General features: G+C 40.6%; 1 protein-coding gene across 6 annotated transcripts in view; it reads right to left on the bottom strand.

Annotated features, from left to right (window-relative positions):
- Positions 1 to 324: 324 nt before the first annotated feature.
- TMEM50B (transmembrane protein 50B) overlaps positions 325 to 20,322 on the bottom strand; it is a 34,557-nt gene continuing 14,559 nt past the window's right edge. For 3 of the 6 annotated variants that reach the window (XM_047099137.1, XM_047099139.1, XM_047099138.1), the window contains exons 2-6: positions 15,009 to 15,148; positions 13,178 to 13,290; positions 11,829 to 11,896; positions 10,658 to 10,750; positions 325 to 1,025 (exon numbers count right to left, since the gene is read on the bottom strand). In XM_047099137.1, the coding sequence (XP_046955093.1) occupies positions 886 to 1,025; positions 10,658 to 10,750; positions 11,829 to 11,896; positions 13,178 to 13,290; positions 15,009 to 15,107 (513 nt within the window). In that variant the 5' untranslated portion in view covers positions 15,108 to 15,148 and the 3' untranslated portion in view covers positions 325 to 885. Of the gene's footprint in view, positions 1,801 to 6,860; positions 6,919 to 7,483; positions 7,865 to 10,657; positions 10,751 to 11,828; positions 11,897 to 13,177; positions 13,291 to 15,008; positions 15,149 to 20,322 lie in introns of those variants that run through there. The other 3 variants (XM_047099140.1, XM_047099141.1, XM_047099142.1) reach the window with 3 other exon arrangements.

Genomic DNA, 20,322 nt, shown 5'->3' on the forward strand with positions numbered 1-20,322 from the left:
GCTCTGTGCTGACAGCTCAGAGCCTGGAGCCTGCTTCGGATTCTGGGTCTCCCTCTCTCTCTGCTCCTCCCCTGCTCGCACTCTCTCTCTCAAAAATAAATCAACATTAAAAAAATAAAGAAAACTGCCACTGTTTTCCAGTGATTTTCCAGCACGTTGTTCGTTAGCCTTCACGCTAGCATGTTACAAACAATGAGTATCACGTATTTCTCTTTATGTTCTAAAGAGAAACGGCTTCTTTGACTGGATCCACTTGAATAACTGGAAAAGGAACAAGCCAATTTTTATGGTTCGTTTTCTCCAACTGATTTAACAAGATTGGAATGGGTGAGAAGTAGTATTTATTGCTACAAGTTACAAGAGGGTGGAAACAAATAGTCTTGCAATTTGTCGGAAGCAAGACAAAGTTTACTGACATTTGGAGGAAAAGACAGCAACACGGGAGGAAATAACTAAACAAGAAGGTATCTAGACAAAGGCACAGCATTCCACAACCGCTTCATACTCTGTGCACAGGCCAGCCCTCTCAGAGAGGAGGGAGGTTAAACAAAATAAGGCTTACGTTAGGAGCTGATATTAATACCGTTACTATTATTCTGTCTTACAACAAAAGGTGCTATAAAATCCCTCTGGAGGAAGAAAAGTGCCACACAAAGCCTGTATTAACAAAGAAAAGCAAAAAAGCAATTAAGACCCAGCTATCCCTTTGACATCCCTCAGAGGAATACCCGCGGTGCAAAAGCAGCGTTTCGAACTCCGCAAAAGGAGGCTTCGACTGGAACGTGGACTTTGAGGTTAAAGATACATTTTGCAGGAAGAGTTGAGAGCTAGCGCAAAGAGACCCTTGCAGTCGGTAACTAAGTGGAGGAAAGGCCTAATTTTTCACTAGGCCGTAATCATTCTCTTTGGGAAGAAGTGCTTTATCTTGAGACGAATGATTCCGGTTTTTGTGATATGGTTCATGCTTTTAAACTGCAGTTGGGTCACGCTTGATGCTGAATTTTGTAATGTCGGATAATAACAGCCTGCCAAGAGAGAACCCCATTAGATCACTGGAGCTGTTTTTACAAGAAGCATGTCGCTGGGCTCCCTTACGGCCTTTTCCCATCGGCCGTACAACACTGAGCTCGTCTGATCATGTATTATCCTTTCTCAGATAAAGTCATGTTACAGGCATTGTTTTTTGAAAGAGGATTTCAAACTAGTCCTTCAGGCATTTAAAAAATCTTCATATAAAAGTCCACTTCTTTAATACAGAAGAACAAACATTTTTCCTTTAAAAAAAAATCTCATTTTTAAGCCAAAATAACTTATTACAGCTTGCTGAAATACCCTTTTGAACGGTTCAGTGCTTATTTCAGATACATGGAGCTGTGTTTTCTGCACGTCTTCAGAAATTCAAGATACTGAAACAAAACAGTTAACTCTAAGATGACATGACGATACAATGCTGGCTCAGTGACTAGGTCAAGGTCTAAGTCTTCAGGGATTTAAAAAAAAAAAAAAACTGATACCATCCCAGCTATATAGTTTCATATTATGTACATATTAACAATCTATTCAGTGATTAAAAAAAAAAGACAGAAATTTCATAAAACTATTTCAAAATTCAGAGCATAAAAGTGTAGAGAAACAAAACATGTAATATGTAATATACAGTCTATCCCATTTGGCAATGTGTAAATTATGTTGAGAGAGAAAAACTTATCTACAAATAGAACAGAACCAAAGGAAATCTGATCTAAGAAGGGCTCTCAGGTCCACAGCTCTTCAGTTCTTCCAAATTTGTAGATCAGAGTGCTAGAAAGATATTAAAATAAATCATGAGGAAAAAACACAGGGAATGAGCAACAGTGGATTCATTTTCTAAATATGCTTTGACAGGTACCTCGCTCGTTCCTCTGTTATCAATTTCTAAAAATAAAGACTGCAGGGGTGCCTGCGTCGCTCAGTAGTTCAAGCGTCTGACTGCTGATTTCAGCTCAGGTCATGACCCCAGGGTCGTGGGATCAAGCCCCACCTTGAGTTCCAGGCTTGGCGTGGAGCCTATTTGGGATTCTCTCTCCCTCTCTCTCTCTCTCTCTCCCTCTCTCTGCCTCTCTCCCACTTGCATGTGCATGCTCGCTCTCTCTCAAAATAAATCAACTTAAAAAAAATAAAAATAAAAATAGAGACTGCAATGGTGCTGGGTTTGAATGTGTTTGTTTTGTACAGCAGTTTGTTGACCTTGATGGTGAAGCTTGATTACACTTTATTAAAGCCTGGAAAGTTATTGGATAGGAAACTTGTAAGGCAAAGAGGCATTTTTTACAGTAGCAGGCATTAGGGCCCCTTTATATTGCTAGGATTCTACCACACCTGAGCTACAGTAACTGAAGGATCCTGAAACAGGCCATGCTGTAATTCTTCGTTCATTTACCATATAATTACTGTACCCTGAGGACTGGCTAGGCAGCAGGCTCTTGGCTAAGTGCCAGGAACGTATGAGTCAAAGCAAGGCAAAGCAGTAACAGAGCTGAAGCCTGAGGGAGATAATCAAATTCCAACAGAAAAAAAAAATGCTGTAAAGGCGAGGAACCTGATACCAAGAGAGTGAATTATAAGGAGCTGACCGTTTTAGAGCGGTCAAGGTCTTCCTGAAAAAGTGGAGAGTGAGCTGAGATTTAAACGAAGAGTGGGAATGGCCTGAGCGAAGCACAGGGGAAAAAGGGAGAGGAACAGACAGTGGGGACACTCTGGGACTATAAGGTGAGTTGTGGGCACGCTGGATGTATTGGATTTGAAGTGTCAGCCACCCAAGAGGGGAGGAGTAGGAATCTGAACACACGGTTCAGGCATGGAGACAGCCATCTGTGACTCATCGGAATATATGCAATAACTGGAGTCCTGAGCATGAAGCAGCTCACCTAGAAAGACAAGAGGCGTGGAATGGAGCCTTAAGAAACCTCAAAAGTCAGTGGCCAGTGGGTGGAGGGCCAACGGCAAAAGGAGGCAGAGGAAGGGTGGCCAGCCACATAAGAGCTATACTTCGGCCTTTAGAAAGACCCAGCACATGGGAAAACTGGACAGCGATATGCAGAAGAATGAACCTGGGCCACTTTCTTATACCAGACATAAAAATAAACTCAAAATGGATGAAAAACCTAAATGTAAGACAGGAAGCCATCAAAAAAAATCCTCGAGGAGAAAGCAGGCAAAAACCTCTTTGATCTTGGCCGCAGAAACTTCTTACTCAACACGTCTCCGGAGGCAAGGGAAACAAAAGCAAACATGAACTACTGGGATCCCATCAAAATAAAAAGCTTCTGCACAACGAAGGAAACTATCAGCAAAACTAAAACGCAACCGACAGAACAGGAGAAGATATTTGCAAATGACACATCAGATAAAGCGTTAGTATCCAAAATCTATAAAGAACTTATCAAACTCAACACCCAAAAAACAAATAATCCAGTGAAGAAATGGGCAAAAGACACAAATAGACACTTCTCCAAGGAAGACATCCAGATGGCCAAGCAACACATGAAAAAACGCTCAACGTCACTCATCATCAGGGAAATACAAATCAAAACCACGATAAGATACCACTCACACCTGTCAGAATGGCTAACATGAACAACTCGGGCAACAACACATGTTGGCGAGGATGCGGAGAAAGAGGAATTCTTTTGCACTGCTTGTGGGAATGCAAGCTGGTGCAGCCACTCTGGGAAACAGTATGGAGGATCCTCAAAAAACTAAAAATAGAACTACCCTACGACCCAGCAATTGCACTACTAGGCATTTATCCACGGGATACACGTGTGCTGTTTCAAAGGGACATATGCACCCCCATGTTTATAGCAGCACTATCAACAATAGCCGAAGTATGGAAAGAGCCCACATGTCCATCGAGGGATGAATGGATAAAGAAAATGTGGTATATATATATATACAACGGAGTATACTCAGCAATCAAAAAGAATGAAATCTTGCCATTTGCAACTCCGTGGATGGAAATGGAGGGTATTATGCTAAGTGAAACTAGTCAGTCAGAGAAAGACAAAAATCATAGGACTTCACTCATATGATGACTTTAAGAGACAAAACAGATGAACCTAAGGGAAGGGAAACAAAAAGAATATAAAAACAGGGAGGCGGACAAAACAGAAGAGACTCATAAATATGAAGAACAAACTGAGGGTTACCAGAGGGGGTGTGGGAGGGGGGATGGGCTAAATGGGGGAGGGGCACTAAGGAATCTACTCCTGAAATCACTGTTGCACTAGATGCTAACTAATTTGGATGTAAATGAAAGAAAGAAAGAAAGAAAGAGAGAAAGAAAGAAAGAAAGAAAGACAGACAGACAGACCCAGCACAGAGGAAGCACACGGCTGGCTGATTACCTTGCCAGGCTCTGAGCAGAACGCATAGTTGATGCAGTAGCCACAGCCCGCATGAGCACAGGCCTTTGCACGGGCAAGGTTTCTGTTCGCCCGAAACTGCCCTTTCATGTGCCACAAAGGGCTGAATCTGAATTTAAATTTGATCTCTAAACACTGCCTTGAGATGTCTCCATGAAAACTTAATTGTATCCCCAGAAGGTTGCTGGTCACGTGCCAAGAAACACAGCACAAGAGAGCAGAAACTGTCAAAACATCTTTCAAAATCACGAAGGTCCAGGCCACAGCGCGGTAAGAGAGCAGAGGACGGCGATCTCCCTAAACGGAGGAAATGGGGCTGAGAGTTCAGGGAGGCCAAAGAGGTCAAAGAGCTGGGGTTTGTGAGGCAGAGCACAGACAGCTGAAGAGACAGGGAGCTGGGGAGAGGCACAGGAGGCCCCCCTGGAGTCTTCTGCTGAGTACTGATCAGTAGACGAACGTGAGCAAACGACCCAAGAGAAGGGAAAGAACAACCCCCAGAGCTGTCACAGGGCTGGGAAGACGTTCCAATCTCCTAAGCAGAGTGGACAGCCTCACGATACACGGAGCATGAAATGTATCGCCTTAGTGAGGGGACAAATCAATCCTAGACTGGGGCTGCTCTCGTTCTGCCCACCAAAGCTTACAAAAGCAAGACTCCAAAGGGTCAAACTGTTTCCACGTGACCTAGCTGCACCCAGGACAAAGCTCAAAAATATTTAAAGGGATGCCAAAATATCCAGCCCCCCACCAGCTGTATGCGAAGAAGCAAACAGGAGGAAAGAGACCCAAAATGAAGTAGAAATAATCAATAGGAACAGACTCAGAACTGACACAAGGAGATGACCACTGAAATAAGATATAAACAGGGGCGCCTGGGGGGCTCAGCTCAGTGGGTTGAGCGTCCGACTTCGGCTCAGGTCATGATCTCACGGTTCGTGAGTTCGAGCCCCACATCGGGCTCTGTGCTGACAGCTCAGAGCCTGGAGCCTGCTTCCCATTCTGTGTCTCCCTCTGTCTCTGCCTCTCTCTCTCTGAAAAATAAACATTAAACAAATTTAAAAAAAAGAAATAGATATAAACATACTTCGTATGTTAAAGGAGGTGAAGGAGAGCATGAGCATGTGAAGAAGAAATCCAGAAAATCAACCTAATGGAGACTACAAACACATGTCTGAGACGAAAGATCCACTGGATGGATGGGAGGAGTAGACACTGCAGAAGAGATGAGTGAACTTCAAGATGTAACAACAGAAAGTAACCCAAATGAAACACAGAAAGAAAACAAAAACAAAACCAAAAACCCCTAAGCATTAGTGAGTGTGGGACGACTTGAGCAGCCCAACATACACGTGCCTGGAATCCAAGGAGAATGGGTGGGCAGAAAAAAATCTCTGAAGAATCCATGGCTGAATGCAAATTTGATGAACATGAAACCCACAGATCCAAGAAACTCAATGAACTCCAACAGAATAAACACAAAGAAAACTACATCACAGCACAGCATAATCAGATTCCTTAAAAACAGTGACAGAAACAAAGTTCTTCAAGGCTCAGATCTTCATGATTTTGGCAGGTGGTGGGGGGGCGGGGGGATAAATTTATAAATGATGCCTAAAATACCTATCTTACCTTAAGAGACATTTGTTCTGAAATGCACAGGATCTGAGCTTCATTTTAGGGTTTGTTTTTAGAAGAGTGCCCCTAAAAAATACTTTTAATATTATTTTATTTTTATACTTACTTTTAGTTATTTTAAAAACTTAATTAAAAGAAATCCAATCTCCTGACCAGGTTTTGTATATGACATGCATGATATGTATTAATTCTGATTTCTTGCTGTTTTTCTAAGTTTATTTCTTTTGAGAGAGTGAGCGAGCACGCAAGCACGAGTGGGGAGGGGCAGAGAGAGGGAGAGAGAGAACTCCAGTGCGGAGCCTGACACAGGGCTCGATCTCAGGAACCATGAGATCATGACCTGAGCCAAAATCAGGAGTAAGATGCTTGACTGAGCCACCTAGGTGCCCCTGTTTTTCTTTTTTTAATAACGATTCTTGATACATTTTTTTTTAACAGGCTGTGGAAGCAGTAGTCTGGGTTCAAATCTCGGCTCTGCAATTACTAGCTGGGTGTCCAGTAAGCTCTGAGCCTTATTTCCTCATCCATAAAACAGGAACACCACCTGGTCCGTAAGTATTAAGTATTTAAGACACTTAAGTGGGAATTACAAAAGCAACATATATAAATCATCCATCTGAGCTCTCTGCTCATAGCAGGACCCCAATTAAATGGTTTTATGTAGGCCCTTAGACAACAGTGGAATTGTCACCTTTTAAAAGTTCTATACACTTTTTGAATTGATTCAAGGGATTATATGTGTTCCATTCTGTATGTTGCTCTTAAAATGACGTGACATTTCTGTCAATGTTTTAGGTGTGGTCAAGAAATTAGGCAACTTACCTAAAAAATATAAGTGCATTTTGAAAAAACACAGCTAGTCCTGGATAAACATCCGTATCTGCACATTCAAAGTAAAACGGGTTAGGAGATTACAAAAGGCGAACGGCAGTAACAAAGCATCTGTGCCGTTCATAATGACGTACTCTGTATAGTATAAAATACAGCTCTCATTCATCAACTCTAAGAAACCTATAATGAAACTGAAGTAGGAGAATGCCAATCTCATTCTCCCAAAACAAAGGATTGTTCTCACTGTGGATAACGGACCGTGAACTTAATAGGTTTTCTCTTTCACCCAAAGTAACTGCCATGGTTTGAGCTTCACCACAAGTGCTGGGGAAGCAGCAGCTCGTCCCTTTACTTTCCAAGGTCAATACCGTGCTCTCCCCTAGCTGCGGGTTTGCTTCCCACGGTCAGCTGTCGTCCAGAAGCAGATGGTCCTCCCTCTGACTTATCATCAGGTCAACAGTCGCCTAACACTAGGTCACAATGTCTATGTCATTCCCCTCCGTTCATCTTGTCACATAGACATTTTATCATCTCCCATTGTCACAAGAACAAGAAGGGGGACTAGTACAGGAGGTTTTAAGAGAGAAACTACATTCACATAACCCGTTACAATATACTGTTATAACTGTTCCATTTTATTATTAGTTACTGTGGTTAATCTCCTACTGTGTCTAATTTATAAATTTTATCATAGGTACTTAAATATAGGAAAATCATAGTATATTCAGGGTTCAGTCTTATCCACAGTTTCAGGGGGTCGTGGAACCTGACCCCTGTGGGTAAGGTGGGAGACTATAGAAATACCAAATGCTAGAAAGATACACATTAAATTCTTGATGATCTTGTACACTTATTTTCTTTCATGAATTCAGGAGTTTTATTGTGCAAATATGACAGATACAAAATGCTATAAAAATACACAAAAAGATATAAAAACATTATAATTCATCATTCTGTTTTTTCACCGGATCTCCTCTGGAGGAAACAGCTACTATCTTCAAAGGAAGAGAAAAAAAATTGGAAATTACTTGAAGTTTTGCGGATTTTTAACTTTTATAAAACTGTAACTCCTGATTAAAAGTATGAGAATTGATGGGAAAACCTTCAATTTTTAGCTTTCAATATCATAGCAAAAAATACAGCAGCATGGTTGAGAGCTCCAAGTCTGAGCCAGATCCCTGGATGTGAATCCTGACTCTACCAGCAACTAAATGTATGACCATGGGCAAACTAGTTACCTTTGATATGCCTTAATTTCCTCATCTGTAAAATGGGCATTTTAACAGCACCTACCCCACAGAGTGTGAGAAATGTGTGACCATGTATAGTGCTCAGAACAGTACCTGGCCCAGAAAGTGCCATATAAATGTTAGCAGCTATTATGATTAGTAATAGCTCAAGAAAAGCTGTATGGCAAAAGATCTGAAACATGGGTTAGAAATGCTCTCTGAAGTAAAAGCATATTCAGTTTATAAACAGAAAAGTACATATAATGCACACTGCCGTAGAAATAGAAAGATAAGATCCATAACTGAGAAATTTCTCAATGTGCACTAGTTATCTTTTTAAAAAAATTTTTAAATGTTTATTTATTATTGAGAGAGAAACAGAGCACGAGAGGGAGAAGGACAGAGAGAGGGAGACACAGAATCTGAAGCAGGCTCCAAACTGTCAGCACAGTGCCCGACATGGGGCTCAAACTCACGAGCCGTGAGATCATGACCTGAGCAGAGGTTGGACACCCAACCGACTGAGCCACGCCTCAATGTGTACTAGTCCTTTAAAAATTAAGATTGAATTGGGCCACCTGGGTGACGGTCAGTTAAAGCATCCGACTTCGGCTCAGGTCATGATCCCGTGGTTCGAGAGTTTGAGCCCCACGTCGGGTTCTGTGCTGACAGCTCGGAGCCTAGAGCCTGCTTCAGATTCTGTGTGTGTGTCTCTCTCTCTGCCCCTCCCCAGCTCATGATCTGTCTCTCTGTCTCAAAAATAATAAATAGACATTAAAAAAATAATAAAGTAAAAACTAAGATACAATCAACAAGGGCACAACCTTTACAAACTTAGTACTTCCCGAAACACCTTCTAGAAGTTATGATTTTTGCATATCTTCACAGTAGAAACTGTCAAGTTTCACCTGTTGCTTGAAGTAACTAAGTAGACTTTCCAAGGAAATCACTAATATCACTTAGAGTCAGGGATAAAGTGAATTTAAAACACACTTCCCTATATGATTCCATTTATATGACACAGGCAAATCTATAAATACAGAAAGTAGATGAGGGGTTGCAGGGCTGGTGGAGAAGGTAATGGGGAGTGACTGCTAATGGGTGAGGGGCTTCTTTTTGGAGTGATAAAAATGTTCTAAAATTGAATTATGTAATGATAGCACAATTCTATACTAAAAACACTGAAACATATACTTTAAGTGGGTAAATTACTTGATATGCAAATTATACCTCAATAAAGCTGTTTTTAAAAAAGTGGTTTCCTTCACATGAGATTCATACTAGAACTGCGTACTCCATTAGTATTTTTAATTAACTAAAATAACACCTTTTAGATATATTTCATGAGTGGTATTATTTAAACATCAGTTAACCACTATTCTCTTGTACTGACTTATTTTGTGCCAAGGGAAAGACAAAGGTTTCCAAAGATCAAACTATGAGACTTAAGGGGTCCTATCAAAAGAGTATTAAAAGGTTGGCTGTGGGTAAGGACAAGGAGATGTGATAGTTCAGCAGAGCAATAGATTCCAGAGGGACAGGGATCAGAAGATCAGAAGATACATTGTTACGTGTTTATCTGAAACAGATTCTCGTCTTTGGAGTGAAGGGAGAGCGCCAGTGAAACAGGTTGTTCTGATGCTTCTAGAAGCCCGTGCTGAAACTGGGTCCTGCCTTTCAACTCTACCCTAAAGGAAAGCTGTGGTGCCAGGAGTAGCCAGAAAACAGAACACCTGGGTGGAGCGAGCATGAATGTTTCTTCATGAAGACCACACACAGGTTTTCAGGCTCGCCCCTAAAACGCTCCCTTGTACCTATGACTGAAACATTGCGGCTGATACTGGGGTTCACACCCCTTATCTGAAATACTTGAGACAAGGTATGTTTTGGAATTCAAATTTTTTCACATTTAAGAATGGTAACATGGGGCATAAATATCACATAGCCCCCGCTCTGTTTGGACCAGTATCCACAATCAAATAGAACCACATTCCCACAAGAAAACATCTGAATACTTATTCAATGGAATAAAACCATAAGGAGCCCCCTGTCAACTCAGGTCGGGTTTTGCTGCCAAGGTCATAAAAAGCCTTGACTTTCAGCACTCTATGGATTTTAGAATTGTGTATAAGGGACTGCGGACCTGTACAGGTTTCGCACTTTACCCAACAACTTCTGTATCTTCACACAGTCATATCTTCAAGCTAAGTGAATAGTTACACTAAATTTTACTCCAGGTAGAGTTAACAGAGTCAGCCAAACCTAAAAGACATATCTGGGGGCGCCTGGGTGGCTCAGTCGGTTGAGCGTCCGACTTCGACTCAGGTCATGATCTCACAGTTCGTGGTTTTGAGCCCCACATCAGGCTCGGGGCTGACTGCTTGCTCAGAGACTGGAGCCTGCTTTGGATTCTGTGTCTCCTTGTCTCTCTGCCCCTTCCCGACTCATGCTTTGTCTCACTCTGTCTCTCAACAATAAATAAATGTAAAAAAAAAAAATTAAAAAAATTAAAAAGACCTATCTGAATCTCTATGAAATAAAGGAGGAAGAAATACTTACTTTGGGTAACATATGCACCAAAAAGAATCCACATGGAAGCAATAAGTGACCCAAACATCAACATGAAACCAATGAACAGCCAAACACGAGCACCTGCATGAAGAACAGGCTTTATGATTTCGCTCATTTCTGCAGCTCTGTCCTAAGAATGCATAACACTGGAAATACTGTTAACCTAACGTATATTGTGCACGTCAAAGGCAGTCACATATTTGCATACACCTGCTGTAACAATTAACTGAATGACAATTTTATTTTATTTTTTTTTAACGTTTATTTATTTTTGGGACAGAGAGAGACAGAGCATGAACGGGGGAGGGGCAGAGAGAGAGGGAGACACAGAATCGGAAACAGGCTCCAGGCTCCGAGCCATCAGCCCAGAGCCCGACGCGGGGCTCGAACTCCCGGACCGCGAGATCGTGACCTGGCTGAAGTCGGACGCTTAACCGACTGCGCCACCCAGGCGCCCCTGAATGACAATTTTAAAAACAAACAAAAGGGGCGCCTGGGTAGCTCAGTCGGTTGAGCGTCCGACTTCGGCTCAGGTCACGATCTCGCGGTCCGTGAGTTCGAGCCCCGCGTCGGGCTCTGGGCTGATGGCTCGGAGCCTGGAGCCTGCTTCCCATTCTGTGTCTCCCTCTCTCTCTGCCCCTCCCCAGTTCATGCTCTGTCTCTCTCTGTCTCAAAAATAAATTAAAAAACCCAAAAAAAAAAAAAAAAAAAAAAACCAAACAAAAAACTGAAAGGGGGTAAGCCACACCCGGAAAGAGAAAAAAGGAACATTACCTTTCTACTGGCTAGAGAAACTAACAGCCTGGCAAACTAAACTAGGTGAACTTCTACGTAATTATATGACTAAATTGATTAACTGATTAATTAAACACCCAAGCCATCATTAACTTTCCAGGAAGAGTAACCTGGAATCCAAGAGCCATTGATTTTAAATAATAACGTTTTATTCGTGTGAACATTTATTCAGTAAACATGACTAAAATAGTACTTCTGGCAGTAACTTTAACTTTGTTAAGGATTTAAATAACACAAGCTTTTTTTCAAAGTGCATTAAAAACCTTCTGTATAATCCTAACTAGTCCTATATAAAGAGACTGTTCTTTTCTGCTAATAAATCCCTCTTCTGCCAACATACATTAACGACTCGAAGGGCCTTTACCTGTTCTTCCTAAACAGCCGCTTTCATAGCTGTCACCTCTCACCTGAGCATTGGAAACAGCATTTATCCTGGAACAACACAAAATCACCTAATAAGCTTTCATGCTGCTAGTATATTCACAGATATTTACATTCATTTAGAAGAGAAACATTTCCTACTTAAAGTCACTACCTGAATAACTGAACATATCTTTTAACTTCATGAATATCCTAGCGGAGAAAAATGTTACATGCCTCGTATTTACCTAAACTACACCCAGAAGACAGACTTAATTTTTAGAGATTACTATCATTTGTCTCCAGAGATTACGAAAGAGGGGCCAATTTTCTGATTTCTTTGACTATTTTAATTTATACGTGAATGACTCAGTGTGAGTTATAGTTTAAGGTTCTCATTATAATCAAGAGTTGAGTTTCTGTGCTAAAAGTCAAGTGATGTTCTCTGAACCATTTCTCAAACTCAGACATTTGGTCTATCTGTAATTAGTAGGCCCACTTTATTCAGCTTCTCTTAACATTTTTGTTAGAGTAAGGTGTGTTTATAGTAGAAATGTAGCCTTTTCTTAGCATCTTTACTGGATGTAAGTATTTCCATCTTCAGCAATTTAACTTTTATAACTCCTCACAGTATAAGGAAATTATATAATCTTAACATAGTTTTTAAAATTAATAAAAGACATCCATGGAAAGTTTCCAAACTCTTTCATGAAGTGAGATTTAACAGATAAACCCACAAATGATTTAATAAAAAAGAAAAGCCATAGAGCAGTCTCATTGGAGGCCAATCCTGCCCTTCCCCCAGCTACTGGCAAACACAGGTAAGCAACACATAAAAAAAAAAATTATACTCCATGTTAAAAGTTGCACGTGTTACAATATTGAAGAATGATCCACTATGAAAAAATCTAGAAATGTAACATTTTTTGTTACATCTAAGATGCCACTCATCTTTTAAGATGCATGATTAGTTTTTTTCACCACCAAGAGAAAAAAGATTATCAACTGTAATTATAAGATACCACTGACTATAAGAAGCACCCTGATATTCAGATACTCAAATATAAAAAATATTCTTGGTACTGATAAGTACTAATTGACCAGTTTAACAACATTAAAAGGAGAAAAATCACGCTATAACCTTTATGGGTGCTAAAATGATAGTGATTAAATCCAACACTCATTCTTGACAAAAAAATCTTAATACAATGGGGAAAAAATATATATCTTTATGTTAAAGATGGATTCGTCGCCATCGATTAAATTAAAAGGTTATCCCAGACAGCAGTAAACTATAAGGAAAAAATGTTTTTAGGAAAATGATCTTGAATTGAGAATTACCTTCATACTTACATGAAGAAAGCCAATGTGGAAAACACGCCACATGTGTGAAAGGCGTGGTTCAACTGCTCTGGCTTCGGGTACACCACAGCAGCGTCAATCATTATCCACCAACCTGTAAAAAACTTGCAAAAGAGTCCAAGGCATTAGACTAACGCTAATCCTTTGGCTTGGCATGACACTTGCTCTTTAACATTCCTGTATTCCTACAGACCATACAATATTTCTAGATTGAGCTCTGGATGTTGAAGTAGAAAAAGTAAGAATCACTTGTTTGCTTACTCTTGGTAGCATACGAGGTGAAGTTACCTAATCAAATCTGTGTACGATTCTGAAGTTCTCTCAGTGCAAGATAAAGCAAAAAATTGTTACATGGGACGAATTATCCGCTTCTTTCATCCCCCATAATTCTGTGCACGGAAGCTCTCTTAACTAACCTCTAGCTAACCAGATCCTGATTACCTGACATGTCTCATTCTCTCTAGAAAACATTCCTTTTTAACATGCCCACGCTCTTTTGCTTCCACAAATGAGCTGTGTGCTTACCAAGGGTCAGTTGTCATGTCTCCAGAACTAGTTAAGCCTCTATCGTTTTAACCAATCATGTAATCTCATTAAATACTGTGTAACTGACTGAACAGGAAGGAGTAGGTCAAATGTGATGTTTCTATGTAAGCAACGCTGAAAAGACGTAGAGAAGTTGCTAAAGAATTCCACAGACAAATTACTTGCAGGGAACATGACCATAAAGTGCAAGAAAAGACTTAGAAGCATCACAGTTATCTTTACTTCCTGCTCTGGGTTATTATTTTTTTTTTCTATTGGACTTCAGGTGTAGAACCATATACTGGAAGAGATAAATTTTTAAAAATGTAGTCGATAGTGAAATTTGCTTCGATACTGAAATTTGCTTCAGAAATTCGGCGAGGGCAGGGCGTGATTCATGGAATGCTGAAGCAAGACCGGTGGAGACAGTCTTTGAAGCTGGATGGTTAAGAACGTGGGTTGAGCAGGGCTCTTTTACTATTCTCCCTATTCTTGTTTACCGTACATGCTCGATGTTTTTTATAATAAAAAGTTGAGGGGCACCTGGGTGGCTCAGTCGGTTAAGCGTCCGACTTCGGCTCAGGTCACGATCTCATGGTTCGTGGGTTCGAGCCCCGCGTCGGGCTCTGTGCTGACAGCTTGGAGCCTGGAGCCTGCTTTGGATTCTGTGTCCCCCTCTCTCTCTGCCCTTCCCCTGCTCGTGCTCGCCCTCCTTCTCTCTCTCTCTCTCTCTCTCTCTCTCTCTCAAAAATAAATAAACCTTAAAAAAAATTTTTTTTAAGTTGAGAAAGAAAAACTGTTGGAAGAAAATTGGGCAAGAGTTTCTTCCACAAATTTCTTCCTCTCACTCTCCGTCGGTGCTGCAGCTGGGGACAAGGAGCTGGTGCCCCCTCCCTAGAGCACTGCAGGGCTTCTGGCTCGGCCCCAGGTCCTTACTGCTGTCTACACATCCTGAACCTCAGTGAGTCACGACACTATTTGGTTATCAAATTCTCCGAGCCTGACGAGCTTAAAGGATGTATACGTCTTGTATCATTAACTTAAAAATGCTACTGCCTACAATAATTGTATTATCACTTGAAGAAAAGGTACCAAGTTTAACGAATTTATAAAATCAAATGAACCCAGGGCCTACCATGTTTTGTTCAGTAATATCTAGAACTCGAATTAATTATTGATACAAAATAATAGTGAAATAAATAGTTCTGAAAGGGTATTCAGGGCCCAAAGGAAGCGACATTAATTTTCAGGGCAAAAAATGAAGCAGAAATGTCACCAACCACGCTTTTTCACTTACCAGTACACCCGCCACCACAGAAGCCACGGCATTTCTTCTCTCACTCCAGTCAATACATTCACATTCTGGCCAACGGAAGTTATCTAGGAAGCCTGCCATGTTCACCCCGTAAGCATGGATTTTTCATTAAACTCTGTATTCTACAAATAAAAAGACAAAAAAAAAATCAATCGAAGAAAATGTTTTTACGTAGTGAAATATCTTTTCCTTTCTTAAAGTTTTGAACACAAATTTAATTTCTGTCCAAACCTATGATTACAAAAAAAAAAAAAAATTAAATACTTCAATGAATACCTATGGTCATGTACAGAGGACTGTGTTGGGACACAAGGGGGAGCCTACTATTTACGAAATGAGTCCGATGGTTTTGAAACACATCTGCCAAGTTCTCTGACGCTTCCACTTCACTGAGAAGTGAATCTATGTCCCTCCCCTTGAGTTTGGGCCACCAATAAAAACGGGTGGACCAACAGAGTAGAGGAAGCGATACTGGGTCGCTTCTGCCATACAGCTTCTAGAAGTAGATAATAAAAGGCAGCGAGTGCAGTTTGTAGCTCATTTTCTAGAACACTAACACCAGAGTTCTGAGTTGCCATGTAAAGGGTCCAAGGTCACGATGCTGTGAGGAGAGCGTGTATAGGGATTCAGGCCCACAGCTCCCAGACACCAGCTGGCATCGACTGCCAGGTGTGTGAGCAGCCACTTCTGGGTGACTCATGTTCCGGCTACTGCATTACTCCCAGACTTTACGCTTTACGAAGCCCCAGGTATCCGGTGCAGACACACCGTCCTGGCTCTGCCCTTTGCCAATTCCTGACCCACAGAAACCATAAGCAGAATAAAATGGCTACTTTAAACTACTAAGTTTTGGAGTTGTCAAGAATGCAGCAATCGATAACTGGAAGGAGACAAATCATGTGCATAAAGAACTATAAGGGTACATACAACATGTTGTGAGAATTTTCAAGAAGAGTATGTTTAGATGAGGTGATCCAGGAACACCTTAAATCCCAAAAAGACAGGGGAAAAAACCCACAACTATTTGAAAGTACTGAAGAGTGCTGAAAAGCGGGCAGAAACTGGACGCAATTTAACCCAGGAAAGAAAACATGGTAAGACCCACTTTTATGCAGCTTTTCCCCCTGAAGAACCCCTAGTCCCCCCACTCCCACCCCAGTGATCTCTGTGATACGTCATGGCTAAAACCTGAGCAAAAAAATGCCACAGTCTTTTTGGCTTGAGGTATCAGAGGATGGAGTTTAGGATTATTAGAGCAGCTGGGAACTGAAAGAGGAAATTTTAGAAAGGGGCGAGTCACAGGAAGAAGCCCCAAACACTTTAATATAAACTTTCTTTAAATACCTGGCTAATCCCCAAACAGCACATGCATGAAGGAAACTCCAAGAAACTCAGCAGAAAAAAAACAGCCGTAAGGCTAAAAGAACTAAACAGAGGGGCGCCTGGGTGGCTCAGTCGGTTAAGTGGCCGACTCCGGCTCAGGTCATGATCTCAAGGTCCGTGAGTTCGAGCCCCGCGTCGGGCTCTGTGCTGACAGCTCAGAGCCTGGAACCTGTTTCAGATTTTGTGTCGCCCTCTCTCTGACCCTCCCTTGTTCATGCTCTGTCTCTCCCTGTCTGAAAAATAAATAAAACGTTAAAAAAATTAAAAAAAAAAAAAGAACTAAACAGAGAGTTTCCATGCTCCCCCCCCCCCCCCGCATGGTATTTTAGAGTTTGAGTTCCACCAAATTAGAGATTAGTAAACACTTTGGGATTACTCTCTAAGTGTAAAACCAAGTGTCTGCAATTTCAGGGTGATCAGCCAGTATTTTAACTGCCCAACAGAACAAAAAGTGACACTCCAGATGAAGATAACTGAATTGAGAGGGTCTATAATGTATCATTCACAATGTCCAATATGTAGTTTAAAAAAAAAAATTACTAGACAGTCACACAAGCCAGGAAAAATGTGATCTGTTTTCAAGAAGGAAAAAAAAAAAAAGCAATGAATAGAAATAGACCCCACAATGACTCAAGTATTGAAATTAGCAGACAAGGACTTTTTTTTTTTTTTTTAATGTTTTACTTTATTTATTTTGAGAGGAGGGGAAGGGTGGAGGGAGAAGGAAAAGCGTCTTAATTAGGCTCCATGCTTAGCGCAGAGCCCCACGTGGGGCTCAGTCTCACAACTGTGAGATCAGGACCTGAGCTGAAAACAAGAGTCGGATGCTTAAGTGACTGGGCCACCCAGGCACCCCATCAGACAAAGACTTTAAAGCTGCCGATATAAACACATTCAAAGACTTAAAGGAGCATGGTGTAAATAACTAAACTGATGGAGATCTCAGTGGAGAAAGAGATACTTTTTAATGTAAATTCTAGAACCGAACATTTTAATAGTTGAAAATTTAAATTCACTAAATGGGCTTAATAGATTAGAGACAGAAAAAAAAAAAAGGTGGTAAACTTGAAGAAAGATCAAAAGAAATTATCCAACCTAAAGAACATGGATTTTTTTTTCTAAACTGAGGGAAAAACAATGAACAGAGCCTCAACGAACTGAGGAACACTAGTAGTGGACCCAATATATGTTTAATGGCGTCCCAGAAAAAGATAGAATGAGGAAGACAAGAATATTTGAAGAAATAATGGCTGAGAACTTCCCAAGTTTAGTGAAAAATATTAACTTATAAATCCAGAAAGCTCAGCAAACTTCAAGGAGTTTAAACACGGAAAACATCACGATCAAACTGCTGAAAATCAGAAATAAAAAGAAATACTTGGGGGCGCGTGGGTGACTCAGTCGGTTTCTTTATTTCAGCTCAGGTGATGATCTCACTGTTGTGAGATCAAGTCCTGTGTTGGGCTCCAGGCTCAGTGTGGAGTTTGCTTAAGAGTCTCTCTCCTTTCTCTGCTCCATCCCTACTCATGTGCACCCACACCCTCTCTCTCTCTCTCTCTCTCTCTCTCTCTCTCAAAATAAATAAACTTGAAAAAAAATAGCCAAGAAGTAGCAATCCAACATGCATCAGCTGATGGATACACACATAAAATGTGGCAGTATCATACACTGGATACAAATTCAGCAATAAGAAGGAACGAAGCACTGATAAGTGCTACAACATGAAGGAACCTCAAAAACATTATGCTAAGTAAAAGACATAAGACCACATATTGTATAATTCCATGTCTATGAAATGTCCAGATGAAGCAAATTTATAGACAGGAAGTAAATTTGTGGTTGCCTAGTGACAGTGGGGGGAGTGGAATAGGGAGTCATTGCTAATGGGCACAAGTTTCTAAAATTAGACTGTGGTCAGAAGATGGGAGGGGAAGGGAAGAGAGAGGCAGACCAAGAAACAGACTCTTAACTACAGAGAATAAACTGGTAGTTACTAAAGGGGAGGCTGGTAGGGGGTTGGGGGAAATAGGTGATGGGGATTAAGGAGGGCACCTGTGATGAGAATTGGGTGTTGTATGGAAGTCTTGAATCACTAAATTATACACTTGAAATTAACATTACACTGTATGTCAACTAACTGGAACCTAAATAAAAACTTAAGGAAATAAAACTGTGGTGATGACTACACAACTCTGTAAATATACTAAAAATAACTGAATTGTACACTTAAACTAGCAGAATGTTATCATATGTATATTTCAATAAAGCTTTTTTATAAAAATGAGGATAAAATAAAAATATTTTCAGGTAAACAAAAACATAATTCATCACCAGATCTGCGCTAAAAATAATGCTAAAGGAAATTCTTCAGGCTGAAGGGAAATGACATCAGATGAATCTCAGATCTACAGGGAGCACTGAAGAATACCAGAAATGATCTATGTGTAGGTAAATACAAAAGACTATCTTTTCTTCTTTGACCTAAAAGATAACTATGTGAAGCAAAAATTATAACATTGTCTATATAGCATTTCATAAAGATGAACTTGTATCTAAATAGTATGTGGGTTATATTTTCAAATAATATGCTTAAATATGGATTCAGGTGAAATACCTCTAAAATTAAAGTAATAGATCCAGTTATTCTGAAAAATAAGTACAAGTAATATATTATAGGAGGTCCAAACACTGGAAACACAAGCTGGGAAGCAATATTTGCAAAACAAATATCTGGCAAGGAACTTGTATCTATAATACAGAAGGAATTAAACACCAGAAATAAAAAGATAAAATATAGGCAATAAAAAGTACGCAAAAGACTTGAATAAACTTGAAATGGGAAAAAAGACTTAAAATTAATGAATTAATGCAGGGGCGCCTGGGTGGCGCAGTCGGTTAAGCGTCCGACTTCAGCCAGGTCACGATCTCGCGGTCCGTGAGTTCGAGCCCTGCGTCGGGCTCTGGGCTGATGGCTCAGAGCCTGGAGCCTGTTTCTGATTCTGTGTCTCCCTCTCTCTCTGCCCCTCGCCCGTTCATGCTCTGTCTCCCTCTGTCCCAAAAATAAATAAAAACGTTGAAAAAAAAAATTAATGAATTAATGCAAATTAATGACATAACATCTCACATCCACCAGGATAGCTAAAATTTAAACGACTGGCAATACTAAATGTTGGTAAGGTTGTAGAGCAACTGGAGATCCCATACATTTCTGGTGAAGGTTTCTTATAAAGTTAAAAATAAACCTCCCTAGGTGCACCCGGGTGGCTCAGTTGGTTAAGCCTCCGACTTCAGCTCAGGTCATGATCTCACAGTTTGTGAGTTCGAGCTCTGCATCGGGCTCTGTGCTGACAGCTCAGAGCCTGGAGCCTGCTTCGAAATCTGTCTCCCTCTCTCTCTGCCCCTCCCCGCTCATGCTCTGTCTCTCTCTGTCTTAAAAATTAAAAAAAACAAAAAACAAAAAACAAAAACATTAAAAAAAAAAAAAACCTCCCTATAACCCAGCAATTCCATTCCCAAGTATTGGCCAAGGGAAGTAAAAACACATTATCCACACATAAGAAAGACTTATAGAAGGAGGTTTTTAACAGTTTTATTCACAATAGCCCCAAACTGAAACAGCCTAAATGTTCATCAACAAAAGGATGGATAAACAAGTTATGAGCAATCCATACAATGGAATACTGTTCCACAATGAAAAAGAATGAACATACAACCAACAGAAAAAACAAACAAACCCTCAAAGACACGATTTAAGTGAAAGTCAGCAGACATAAAATAGTGTATACTGTATGATTCCATTTAAATGTAGCTTAAGAAGAGGCAAAATTAATCACTAGTCCAAGAAATCAGAACAGTGCTTGCCTATAGGGGTAAGGACTGACTGCAAGGGAGCTTTCTGGGAGTGATAGAAATG

Source organism: Lynx rufus, unplaced genomic scaffold, assembly GCF_022079265.1.
Source record: "Lynx rufus isolate CCGP_SWC_20201006 ecotype Redwood Valley unplaced genomic scaffold, mLynRuf1.p SCAF_5, whole genome shotgun sequence".
NCBI lineage: Eukaryota > Metazoa > Chordata > Mammalia > Carnivora > Felidae > Lynx > Lynx rufus.